This window comes from Lipotes vexillifer, unplaced genomic scaffold, assembly GCF_000442215.2.
Source record: "Lipotes vexillifer unplaced genomic scaffold, Lipotes_vexillifer_v1.1 scaffold543, whole genome shotgun sequence".
Taxonomy (NCBI): Eukaryota; Metazoa; Chordata; class Mammalia; order Artiodactyla; family Lipotidae; genus Lipotes; species Lipotes vexillifer.
This window is the reverse complement of record NW_006799055.1, coordinates 2,618,918-2,631,811: the sequence shown is the minus strand read 5'-3', so window position 1 is coordinate 2,631,811 and position 12,894 is coordinate 2,618,918. Positions and strand designations below refer to the sequence as shown.

At 47.5% G+C, this 12,894-nt stretch overlaps 2 protein-coding genes across 2 annotated transcripts in view; one reads left to right on the top strand and one right to left on the bottom strand.

Moving 5' to 3' along the window:
• The window catches only part of GTF3A (general transcription factor IIIA), a 46,476-nt gene extending 39,346 nt beyond the window's left edge, over positions 1-7,130 (top strand). Inside the window, exons 7-13 of the mRNA XM_007471464.1 lie at positions 1,042-1,138; positions 1,744-1,832; positions 2,870-2,943; positions 4,415-4,495; positions 5,068-5,297; positions 6,330-6,389; positions 6,999-7,130. Coding sequence (XP_007471526.1) covers positions 1,042-1,138; positions 1,744-1,832; positions 2,870-2,943; positions 4,415-4,495; positions 5,068-5,297; positions 6,330-6,389; positions 6,999-7,130 — 763 coding nt within the window. The remainder of the gene's footprint in view (positions 1-1,041; positions 1,139-1,743; positions 1,833-2,869; positions 2,944-4,414; positions 4,496-5,067; positions 5,298-6,329; positions 6,390-6,998) is intronic.
• Positions 7,131-7,297: 167 nt separating this feature from the next.
• On the bottom strand, positions 7,298-10,684 carry MTIF3 (mitochondrial translational initiation factor 3). Its single transcript, XM_007472346.1, is given in 4 exon segments — positions 7,298-7,354; positions 7,356-7,469; positions 8,779-8,936; positions 10,225-10,684. Coding segments are annotated over 4 exon segments (789 nt in total).
• Positions 10,685-12,894: the final 2,210 nt, after the last annotated feature.

Here is a 12,894-nt window from a genome sequence, read left to right as displayed (position 1 = left end):
AATAACCCCCCCTGCCACTGGGATGGAGGGAGGGGCAAAAGAGGTGTGCCCCCTTTTTAGACACCTTGTGGGAGCTGAGCAGGATGGGCCAGAACTTAGCTGTGGGACCATATGCCTCATTACAAGGGAGGCTGGAAGAAGCTCTGTTTCTGTTGGCTGTGAGCCCGGCTGAAAGTCAGCATTTTGTTCCTGCGGTCAGAAATAGCACATGTTGGAACTTGGGGTGGGTGGTCTCTGCCCCAGCACCCCTCTTGTGTCCTTCCAGTGGGCCTCTGGGCATTTCTCCCCCCGTCACTCTGCACTGTTGGTCTCCACCTTTTTCTGCCAGTCCCTGTGGATAGCGTGGTGGCTGATAGGAGTGTTTTTCGGGGTTTATCGGTGAATGATGGGTAAGATGAGGGCTTGTAAAGGAAGTCCTGCTTCATCCATCTGGCTTATGAAAACTCATCACAAAAAGAGCACATATTAAAAGTCACAAAGAATTTAGATAATTCAAGGTCAAGATATAGAAACACTCATTAAGGGGAACTGCACAGGCTTGGTGATATGTCACAGGGCCTAACGGTTTATGGTTCTGTAAATATCTGTTTTTTACCTCTAATGATAAGCTGAAACCAGTTTTTTTGTTTGTTTTGTTTGTTTGAGGTCTTTTTGGAAATGTAGTTTGTAGAGACATTTCAAGCAAAATTAAAGTTATCAGATTCTAAACTGAGAACAGTTTAACTTAAGCATGATTTAAGTCTAAGCAGGGTTTAGGCTTTTGGAACTAGTGTTTTTCATCTTCCCTCTGTCCACTGTATAATGTCTGCTACACTGTGCTTAATTTCAGAAGCCTAACAAGAAAATGCATCTCTCGTTACATATAATCACGTCAAATTGAGAGGCGTTATGTGGTATGGCTTAACACTTTGGGATTTGTTAAAGACTATTTTTTATTATACTTTGGAATAATTAGCTTTTATAAAGTGGGAGGATGTACACATTGTAAAATTTCTCTTCCCTTGGTTTGTTAATATTTTGGTTTACACAATTTCCTAACAGTTGTACAGCTAGTGGCTGTGATCAGAAATTCAACACAAAATCAAACTTGAAGAGACATTTTGAACGCAAGCATGAAAACCAGCACAAACAATATGTGGTAAGTATGAATGATTTTATATGCTTAAACTCTGATTTTTTTAATGTTCATTGCCTGTGTGTCTAAAATTTTCATCAACCAAATTTTGTTGGTCAAATATCTGAATTTAGGGGCTTCCCTGGTGGCGCAGTGCTTGAGAGTCCGCCTGCCGATGCAGGAGACGCGGGTTCGTGCCCCGTTTCGGGAAGATCCCACATGCCGCGGAGCGGCTGGGCCCGTGAGCCATGGCCGCTGAGCCTGCGCGTCCGGAGCCTGTGCTCCGCAAATGGGAGAGGCCACGACAGTGAGAGGCCCGCATAACGCAAGGAAAAAAAAAAAAAAAAAAAAAAAAATCTGAATTTAGTTTGACACTAGCTATCATAATAATGGTTTATTTTGAAAGCAGACTTTTTTGCTAATTAAAGTATATTATTGGTAGACGACCCCAAATGAAACGTTTTTGCTGTTTCATATGTGTTACTCTTCAAAGCTTCCTGAATTTTATAGTAACTAAATGGATGAAAGTAGCAAGTATGTAATTTCTGCGATATTTTTATCTTGAGAGGATTCTGTTACGAGCTGTTCTTGATTTTTTTTTTGAGACTAACAAACCTTTACTTAAACAGTGCAGTTTTGAAGGTTGTAAGAAGACCTTTAAGAAGCATCAGCAGCTGAAAATCCATCAGTGCCAGCACACCAACGAACCGCCGTTCAAGTAGGTACTTTACGTGGGTGAAAACCTCTTAAAGCCGTTCAAGTAGGTACTTTACGTGGGTGAAAACCTCTTAAAGTTCAGGTGGGGATAAGATTAAAATGCATAGGTTGCATACCAATGCTCAGAAACAGTTTCTTAATCAACATTTTCCTGTTAAGTTGTACAGTGTATACCCATTTATGTATTGGGGTATTTCAAAAGTTTGTACTTTTGTTTCTCTAAAAGAAAGATTTAATGTGTTTCAGAATAATTTGTGAAATTAGTACAATTGTGGTTAAGCTTGAAGGGAAGGCTTATGTCTTAACTACTCAAATAGAGCCTGTTCGGTGGTGTGAAATGTCCTTATGCAGATGCTAAGTATTCCTTTCCTGTAGAACAAAGGTATCTGGGCTTAGCCTGCATCAGAGAGGGTTTCAGGAGGAACAGGAAGAGGTGACTGGATGTGTTGGAAGACACCTGCAAAGGGCACCTGCTGATGGCCGTCCTGCGAGCCGTGGCTGGCGCTGTGCGCGGCGGAGCTGTCCCCTGCCTGGGACTTGTTGTCATGACAGTGCCCATCCCTGCTTGCAGCTCTGCCGCCTCTTCCTGTGCCGCTGGTGGCCTGAGCGCACAAGGGGCGCCCAGAGGCCATGCATCTGCTGCTGTGTTTTCTTTTCACACCATCCCATGGCAACATCATTAGAAAAACCAGACGCAGATGACTCAGGATGGCTTAGGTGTTTACCGGAGCCATCTTTCTGTTGCCATGAAAATGGTATATTTTCAGAGGTATAAAGGTGAAAACTGTTTAATTTGATCACATAAGCAAAAAAAAAAAAAAAAAAAAAAGGAATGACTTTTTTCTCTCAGTTTGTTCTGCCCAAGGCTGGTGAAGTAACTTGCATTTCATCTACAACTAGGTCTGAATTTGAAATCCCATTTTTATGACTGGTTTGGTTGTGGGAAGAGGAGACTTTGGCAGGATGAGGATGACATACTGTTTAAGTACAGTTCTGTCTGAAAACGGATCAGCTAACGTTCATGTGTTGTTGACCCAGGTGTACCCACGAAGGATGTGGAAAACACTTTGCTTCCCCCAGCCGTCTGAAGCGACACGGGAAGGTCCACGAGGGTACGTACTGGTGCCCGCTCTGACGGGCACACCAGCAGTAGAGCGTGTTTAATTCTCTGACTGCTCGAGTCTGTGGTCATCCCGAGAAGCTGAAACTGCGTGGGCAGGGGCTCCATCTGCCTGTTCAGGTTTTATGCTCTTGACCAAAGAAAGAGGTGCTGGGTGTCGTGTCTGCCCTTCCACTCCCTGTTGTTGCTGTGAGTTAACATTTATTGCTTACAGCCGTGCCTGCTTATGCTTCCTCCTTGTGAAAGGGTTGGAACTCCAGCCGTGGCTTTGCTGCTCCAGCTGCTTTTAACCTCTTCTCTTTCCTTTCCTTGTTGGCATTCAAAGGACTTGGATTATAGTTTGAGGTTTTTGGAATAATCAGATTGTAACTTTTTTCAGAAAGACTTGATTAAGCCAACAGCTTGAATCTCTTCTGTTTCCATGAAGGATTTTTGATACATATTCCAGTTTCCCAAACCTTAGAATTTATATGACTTTTTAAATTTTTTATTTATTTATTTATTTTTGGCTGCGTTGGGTCTTCATTGCTGTGTGCGGGCTTTCTCTAGTTGCGGCGAGCGGGGACTACTCTGTTGCGGTGCGCGGGCTTCTCCTTGCGGTGGCTTCTCATGTTGGGGAGCACAGGCCCTAGGCACGCAGGCTTCGTTAGTTGTGGCACATGGGCTCAGTAGTTGTGGCTCGTGGGCTCTAGAGCACAGGCTCAGTAGTTGTGGCGCACAGGCTTGGTTGCTCTGCGGCCTGTGGATCTTCCTGGACCAGGGCTCAAACTTGTCTCCCCTGTATTGGCAGGTGGATTCTTAACCACTGCGTCGCCAGGAAAGTCCCCTTTTTTTTTTAAACACAAGAGACTAGTAGTTGAGTCTTTTAGTTTCTATCTGGTATTTAATTGGGTGAAGCTCAGGCTGACTGTTACACTGACTAATCCAGTTCAAGTGCTTTGCACAGTGTCCATTTTTGTGCACAGAGTTTTTCTCTGGAATCTTGTTTTCTTTTTTCCCTTAGCTGCTTCTTCCTAGTTCTTTTTGGCAGCGTGAAATTTACAAGATATTGACACTACAGGAAGCTGGGGGTGGGCACGGTTATCCTTGGTGGTTTATCCAGGGCAAAGGGATGAGTTAAAAAAGAGGCAAAGGTAAAGCAGGGGGAGGGGAAAGGGGCCTTGAGCCATGGAGGCGGGGTTGGGAGGCGCATCACAGCAGCTGGGAGTTCGTGGCCCATGTGAGATCAGGAGAGGGAGGGCCTCTTCCTGAAGCCCTGCTGAAGGGAGAGCCTATATGGAGGACCTTGACATGCAGTTGTTTGGTTTTACTGTAAAATAAACTTTTCTTAGTTTTCATTTTTTTTGATAATTTGCTTGATTTTTATGATAATTATTTTCCTTTCAATCTAATTATGACTGGTATTTATGCCAAGTATTCACAAAAGGCAATGCACCAATCTGTGTTTTTTTTTTTTGAAATAGGCTATATGTGTCAGAAAGAATGTTCTTTTGTGGCAAAAACATGGACAGAGCTTCTGAAACATGTGAGAGAAGCCCATAAAGGTAAGGCAGGCATGCGGGGCATGATATAAATATCTGCCCCTGTGGAACTGATGGAGTGCTTTTAAAGGGTGAAACATTAAATGTGCACTTGAAAATACAGAGTTTCTATAGTATGTCTGGTAAGTGCAGGGTACCTCAGCTGTTTGACACGTGAGCAGAGATCCGTGGTCCTGGGCCGAGGCCTGTGCACATTTTAAAGGCTCGGGCAGGTGAGGACTCCGGGGAGGCACTGGCTGATGTCTGCGGGGCAGTGTGGGAAGCGCGTGCCCTGTGTGTTGGGGGACACAGAAGAAAACTGGTCCGTTTAACTCCCTCCCCTTGCTGCACCCCCAGGTGGAGAACCCCTGCTGCTTGCAGACAAAAACAGGGACTTCATGTCATGTAGGAACTTGGAAAAATTGAGGCACACTTTCAAGCAGTAAAAACTGGAGTTAGTTTTCTCCCAGATTTCTAACCTATGTGTCATCATAAGGTTTGGGGCATCGAATATGTCGCTTGATACATTCCATATTAGTTTTTCCTGTATGGTAACACCTGGGAAGTGGGCTCAGTTTGCTAGTCTGCTCCCGCAGAGGACATAACATGTGACGTGTGCCAGAAGACATTTAAGCGCAAGGATTTCCTGAAGCAGCATATGAGAATTCACGCGCCGGAGAGGAACGTGTGTCGGTGCCCCAGGGAAGGCTGCGGCCGCACCTACACCACTGTGTTCAACCTCCAGAGCCACATCCTCTCGTTCCACGAGGAGCAGCGCCCGTTTGTGTGTGAGCACGCTGGCTGCGGCAAGACATTTGCCATGAAGGTGAGCACCCCGCCCAGGCGCAGTCCTTGGGGGCTGCTGGGCTCCAGGGAGCCTGGCCCCAGGCGGCAGATGGGGAGGCTGCGGGGGACTCGGGCCCTTCACTTCTGCTCCAGCAGGAGTGGTTCTTCACCAAACTCTGCGAGCAGACAGATTCGCCCCTGCCAGTGCTGTGCTCAAAGTCTGGCCCTCAGCATCGCCAGGGAACTTGCGAGAAATGCACATCCAGACCCACTGAATCAGAAGTTTGGGGGATGGGCCCAGTCATTTTTGTTTTAACGAACTTTGCAGGTGATTCTTACGTGACGGAATTTGAGACCCAGTGGCCTCTGGTACCATATGCTTATTATTTATGAGTCTGTTGATATTTGGGGTGTCCTTCTGGGCTGCCATCATCTGGGGATTGAGAAGGGGAGCAAGAGACAAGGACATGGGGGACCTTAGAGCTTCAGGACACTGGTCTAGACTTGGAGACCGTGACCCCAGGTGGAGGGGCCCGTGCGGCTCCGAGGACCCACGCCCAGTTGATGCTCTCACAGACGCTCGTGTGAACAGTGGTAGAGACTGAAGTGGGGGTGAGGCTGGCTTAGCACAGCCCAGACCGTGAGAAAACCACGGAACTGCTGGTGGTCATTGTTCGTGCTGAGGACAGCAGGACTTGGGTCAGATTTTCCACTGGTGTTTGGCGATGCTGATGACACAGATTCAGTTAGAAGAGCCTCCTTCAGCTCGGAAGGGTTTTCAGAACTGGCCCCCCAAACCCCTTACTATGAAAGAACTAGGAAGCCACAGGCACACGTGGTGAAAATGTATACATTCCTAACCTGGGTCCTTGGAAAAGGCAGTGATTTTAGTCCAAGATTTAAGGAACAGTTCTGCTCCAGTGGTAGAAGTCAGATCCCTCAACAGAATGTAACAGAAAGAAGGCTGTCCATTTATTTAAATTGACTCATGGGGTTTTCATATTAGCAGACACCAAATACCAAGTGGCAGTGTTTTACAAATAAAACTGTCTTTCTTTTTCCTTCATTGTAGCAGAGCCTCAGCAGGCATGCCGTTGTGCATGACCCTGACAAGAAAAAGATGAAGCTTAAAGTAAGTTGAGACTTAGCAAGCTGTTAATTTTAAAACATAAATTGGCTTAAACTAGATGCAATCTATTTAGCATATTTTCAATTACTTATTACTGTGTGAGTCTGTACTACTATACAGAGCAATTGTGTGGATTTCACTTTCTTCCTTTACGACAGTTCTGTTGTTGTATATACTGCAATAGTTGTATACCTGATATGTATACGATTCCAGTAGTTTGGATTTTGAATTCGAGTTCCAGTTGTCCCTTGGTATCCATGGGGAATTGGTTCCAGGAACCCCCAGGATACCAAAGTCCGCAGGTGCCCAAGTAAAGTTATATGAGGATTTTTGACTGCTCAGGTGTCCACGTGCCTAACCGCCCCCCCCAAGTTCAAGGGTCAGCTGTATTTGCAACCTCCGCACATCTTCCATATACCTTACATCATCTCTCTGTTACTTACAATACCTAATACAATGAAAATGCTATGTAAATTGTTGGCACACGGTAAATTCAAATTTTACTTTTTGGAACTTTCTGGATTTTTCTTTTTTTAAAATATTTTTGATCAGCTGTTGGTTGACCCACAGATATAGAGGCCTGCCTGTAATCTGTCTTCCTTATTCCCAAAGGTGAGACCGTCTCATGAAAAACGGAGTCTGGCCTCTCGGCTCAGTGGGTACATCCCTCCTAAAAGGACACAGGACCAGGGGGTGTCTTTGCCCAGAAACGGGGAGACTGCACTGCCTTCTGAACTGCACTAAAGGCAAGGTGCCCTCCGCCGTGGCAACGCTGGCCCCAGCTACACACCAGAGTGCTTTGTTTGAAGGACCGCAGACCAGCCAGCTCAGTTATTTTCTCTCAGAAGCATGTTTTTATTAAAATCACTGGTGCAGAGCATTGGATGCTCCGTCGTTTCCATTTCCTCTGTTCAGAGCGTCTCCTTTCTGGGTCCCCAGAGCTGATCTGCACGCATTCTCTTCCTTTTGGCTCAAGGGACGAAGCACACACATCACAGCCTTTCCCCCTCTAATGGGCTGTGGCCTGGATGAGAAGGTAGCTATTCCAGGCATAGTCTGGAGTATTTGATTACATATCTCCTCCTAGAAAAGGAAAACAGCCAAAGATGAATTTAAAACCAACATCTTTGATTCTTCCCCGTGTTAATGCTCTAATACACATAAAAACCAGCATGCTTGAATTGCTGCTATTTAAGGGATTTGCTGAATCGAATGGTACATACCTGGTTAAGTTGACTGAAACCTGTACAATAAGCAGGCAGTTATACAAACTCCATGTAACTAGGCTAATGCACTAAAAGCTTGATAGTTTTAAATCCCGTCGTGGCACTGAAGGGCTATGTTTGGCCCAGACCACCCTCTCGAAAAAAGTGCAAAGCAGTGGGTCTGGGCACTGGCAGAACCCCTCCTTCCCCCCCCAGGTTGTCAGCCCAGTGCCGTTCCCAGCACTCATTCACAGAGTCATTGGGGTGGTTAGAAAAATTCAAACAACTCAGTTCTAGAGATTCTGGATCAGCTGGGCTGGGCCGGGCCCTAGGCCTGAGTCATTCTAACGTGGAACTAAGGTTGAAAACCGCTGGAATAAATGCTGCCTTTAAGATGCTGCAAGTTGTCTAACTCCAAAAGCAAAGTAGATAGTCCACAGACTTATCCTGGGACTGTAAACTGATTGATAGACACTTTCTGGAAGACAACTTGACTTTATATGGAATGCTGCTTATAGGCCTTTATAAAGAGGAAACAGACTTTAGAAGATGAACCCGTAAAGTTTCTAACTTTCCTATTTAAGTGTTGGATCCTCTAGAATTTGTAAAACAGAATAGCATATAGCCTGTAAGTTATAAAAGAGTTTTTCTTTTATAAATTTATTTTTAGTTTTGCATTGGGTCTTTGCTGCTGCACGCGGGCTTTCTCTAGTTGTGGGGGCTACTCTTTGTTGCAGTGCGCGGGCTTCCCATTGCGGTGGCTTCTCTTGTTGCGGAGCACGGGCTCTAGGTGTGCGGGCTTCAGTAGTTGTAGCTCGTGGGCTCTAGAGCGCAGGCTCAGTAGTTGTGGTGCACGGGCTTAGCTGCTCCGCGGCATGTGGGATCTTCCTGGCCAGGGCTCGAACCCGTGTCCCCTGCATTGGCAGGCGGATTATTAACCACTGCACCACCAGGGAAGCCCTGTGAACTAGAGTGTTTTCATGTGGGGAAGTATTTATGCTACGATGGAAAAAGTAACGTGTACATTTTGCATTTTGAAAAACAAATCGGAAAGCTACTACCGTCATTGGGTAGTAGTAGGTACTTTTCTTTGACTTTACGTTCCCCAGATTTTCTACAGTTGTATTTTTAAGATCAGAAAGAAAACAAAACCACACAAGCAGTCAGTCACACCTGCTTTTACTTACCATTTTGTTTTCTGGCTCTTCTGTGGTCTTCCCTTTCTTTATTGTAATTTGAACTTTGTACTTTTTCTTGATCCACTGCTGAATCTGTTTACTCTTTGTGTCCAAATCATGTTGTCCAATATTTGAAGAAAAAGTCAGTTCCTTTGTCAGGGTGGGTCCTGGTTTGAAAGAGTGAGACTTGGCTCTAGTCTGTGTGAGGTCTATGCTTCACCACATGCTCGTCCTAAGTCTACATTGCTTTGGGGGCCCTAAAAGTCCTCCTGTCCGGTAGTTTCACACGCCAGTAAACATTTAAACACGGGAGACAGACACAGGTAAAACACCAATTTTTTACCTGCCAATTAAGAGTATTTCAATATGGAATGCTTCCGTTTATCGTTACCATTGTCTCATGAAAGAACAAAGAAGTGGTCCTTTAAAAGGAACCAGTTAATCCTTATTCTTATTTTGGATGGTGGGTAACAGGTGTTTATTATATTTTTTTCTTTAGGCTTTCTTTTCTTCTTATATTTTTTCTTCTTTAAATAAAAGTAATTTTTTCTAAAAAGGAGTTCTTTTATTAACACCTCTTTGCTTCCTTACAGCTCCTACCAGCTGGTCTGAGTTCTCTGTCAGCCCTTCAGCCATCTCTGAACCAAGCTTCTCAGGCTGTTCACCTTTTTGTTTTAAACGTGACACAGTTTGATGTCCTTATCACCCTAGCTGGCCTTTTGTGGATAGTTTTTGTTTTCCAGTCAACATCTCTGTTGTTAAATGTGGTGTCAGAAAACTGACACGTGGCCTTACTGTGCAGCTCTGGAGCCAGCCTTCTGACCTCTGTCCCAGTGTGTTTTCCATAATGATCAGCACTTACTAGGAATCAGGAAAAGCAAACCTCTTCACTTAATATCCAACTCACGGCTTCTGTACGGTTTAAATGACAAGTGCGCTGGCACATCACGTGAGCGTTCCTACCCTTATTGTGACGAAACGGGCATGGGGCACACTCCAGGAATCACTTCAGAGTTAGGGAGCGCTTCCTTGTGATTAACTGCACACCACCCCCGCCCCTTAGAGATGATGGGAGCAGGGGAGGAGGACGCCCCGACAGGTGAGCGGCCCAGGACAGGACCAGGAGCCCGCCCCACCTGTCCACGTCATCATGCCCGTGTGCAGTGGAAGGCCAGGCAGCTGATGGGGGCGGTTAAGGGGTTCCCATTATTTTGGTGGTGGTCACCTTGTTTTCCCCTCATTTTACACAGGTGTAGAGGGAGACATGACAGACACAAGAGTAGCAAAAATAGAAAAGGGATAGAAACAAGTGGACGAAAAAGACACTGGAGACGGTGGTGAAAGGACGTCTCAGTTTCTCACTGGCCTGTTGTCACAGGGGCCCTGGCAAATCCCAGACCTCAGCTGCGGATCTGCAGCCCTGAGGACCTCGGGGGCAGACAGCAAGGTACCTACCAGGCTTGGGCTCGGCCCTCTCCATCCCTCTGAGCCGGAGCCGCTCCTGGTAGATCTGCGTGCCCGTCATGAGCTGGTACTGCGGGGGCTGGGCGCCGGGGTCCTTCAGCACCAGCCGCAGGTCCTGCTCGGCCATGAGCCTGATCACGTTCGCTCGGTGCATGGGGCCCAGGTCGTTGCCCTTCTCATCCAGCACCTGAATGATGCGCTCGTTAATTTTTCTTCCAACGTTACAAAAAGCTGTTTCATTCTTTTTTTTCTTCTCTCTCTTGTCCTGGGTGTCTTCAGTACTAAAAGCTTCTGCATGAATGAGGCAGGACGGTCTTGGGGCAGAGGCAATGTGGGATGGTTCCGCCAGCGCCGTCTTCTGTACGACGTATTTACCCAAAGGTCTTCTAATGCAAGTATTTTCCGTTTTTATAGTTTGTAACGTTAACCTCTTTAGAAAAAGAGCAGCCATCCTAAAAAGCAGGGAGAAAAGCTCACTGAAGTCCGATCACTCATTCCCATGGGTCGGTGCTGTGGAACATGGAGCGCGTGTGTGAGCCTGTGGGAACCTCACCTGTGAACACTGCAGGTCCATGCACAGGAAACTTAAAAGTTATTTTAGTTGACTCCGTTCCCCATGGATCTCACAGTGCCAGCTCCAAAAGCAGATATCACCCTGAGGCTTTATTTAGGACGATGCAGAATATTGAATCCCTGGTGACTCACAAACACCTCTTCATGAACGTAATGAACAACTTATCAATACATCTGATGGTCTACAAAAGGTACGAACACTGTTATGGGAAAGTGGACCCTCCAGGAAGACAGCTGACCCCCTGGAAGAATGAACTGGGACTCTCAGAAAGGAAATGCCCTGACATTAAAGTGGCCTCATGAACTACATCCATCACTCACAAGGCAGGTGGTGCATTGCTGCCAAAGGTGAGCTAAAGCGTCAGGCGCGTGTGGTCTGACTTCATGGCTATGAACGCTGCACTTAGAAGGGGCATTTTGATTTTTTAGTTGCTTGTCCACCATAATAAGTGTCCCTCCTACCATCCACATGACAGGTAGACCTGAGAAGTGTCTGAGGGAGTGATGAGAGGACCCGTTCATCTCATCTAGGGTTTGCTGAGAAACACGAGAGAAACAAGGACTCAGAGAGGTAGGTGTGTGCAGCTCGTCAATGAGAGAAGAGGATGTGGTGCCTTAGACGGCGCTTCTCAGAGAAGGCTCCCTGGGGCACCTGCTCGAGCATCACCTGGGGCGTCTGTTCAGACTGGAAGCTCCCTTTGGTCCAGCTCTGATCCCACTGGGCTGGGTAACCAATCCCTCCTACCCGTCACCACCACCAACGCCCATCGTCGACCAGTGACATGGGTTGGGGGAATGAACAGCAAACTATGGAAAATGATGGGAGGCGCACGTTCTCACCTCCCTCCCCCACAGGTCTGTCGCTATGGCTCCAACCCCCCAGCCCCCCCAGAACGCCACCCTTGCAGAGTTAACTGCTCACCCAGCCCCTCCACGCAGATACCCAGCGGGCACCCTCGTCAGCACGGCCAGAGCCGAACTCCACCTGCCCTGCTCCCTGCTCTGTCCTCCCGTGTCCTGTCCTCACATACACCCTCTGACGCTCAGGCCCAGAACAGCTGAGTGACCCTTGACCCTTCTTTTCCAGCAGATCCCATTGCTGGCCCTCTAAAAATCAGCGGGATCCAAGCACTCCACCTTCTCCCTTGCTGTCTAGCGCCCTGCCCCTGACGCGCCCTCATCTCTCACCTGGATCAGGTCCCAGCCTCCTGACCGCCCTCCCCGCTGCTGCCCCTGCCCCTTAAAACATGGAAGTCAGGCCGCGGTGCTCCTCTGCCCACAGCCCTCCGCGGCCCCCACCTTGCTGCAGAGCCCCCGGGACCAGGCCCCCACCCACCCCTGCCCACAGCACCCGCCCCGCTTCCTGCGCTCCCTGTCCCAAACGCACGGGCCTCCTTGCCATTCCTGTAAACACCGGGCGCGCCCTCCCCCCAGCCCCCGCCCTGGGTGGGATCCTCTCCCTCAGACGATGCCAGTTCATTTACTTCTCGGCGAGGCCTTCCCTGTCCACTCTGTCAACGGCACATCCCATCCTTTCAAACCCACGACCTTGCCTTTTAAAGAGATTCACTGCCGACATACACTGATCTACACACGAACACTCACAGTCTTTCCCCACTGGAATGTAAGCTTCATGAGAAAACGTCACTTGTCTACTTCGTTCACTGCTGTGCTCCCCACACTAGCGCCTACAGCCTGTCTCAGTACATACAGCCGTCCTCGGTATCCACGCAGGACCGGTTTCAGGACACCTGGCACGGACGCCAAACTCCGAGGATGCTCAAGTCCCTTATATAAAAAGCTGTAGTGTTCGCACGTAACCTATGCACACCCTCCTGTACACTTTGAATCATCTCTAGATTACTTATAATACCTAATACGATGGAAATGATATATAAATAGTTGCCTGGCACAGTCGCTTTTTGGAACTTTCTGGCAATTTTTTCTTTTTCGAGTATTTTCAGTCATGGTTGGTTGCAGCCACGGATGTGGAACCTGTGGATACGGAGGGCTGACCGTACGTGCTGAATGACTGCGTGAGCCCAAGGAAACCGCCAGGAGGCAGGCGGCATCTGGGGCCAAATCTCC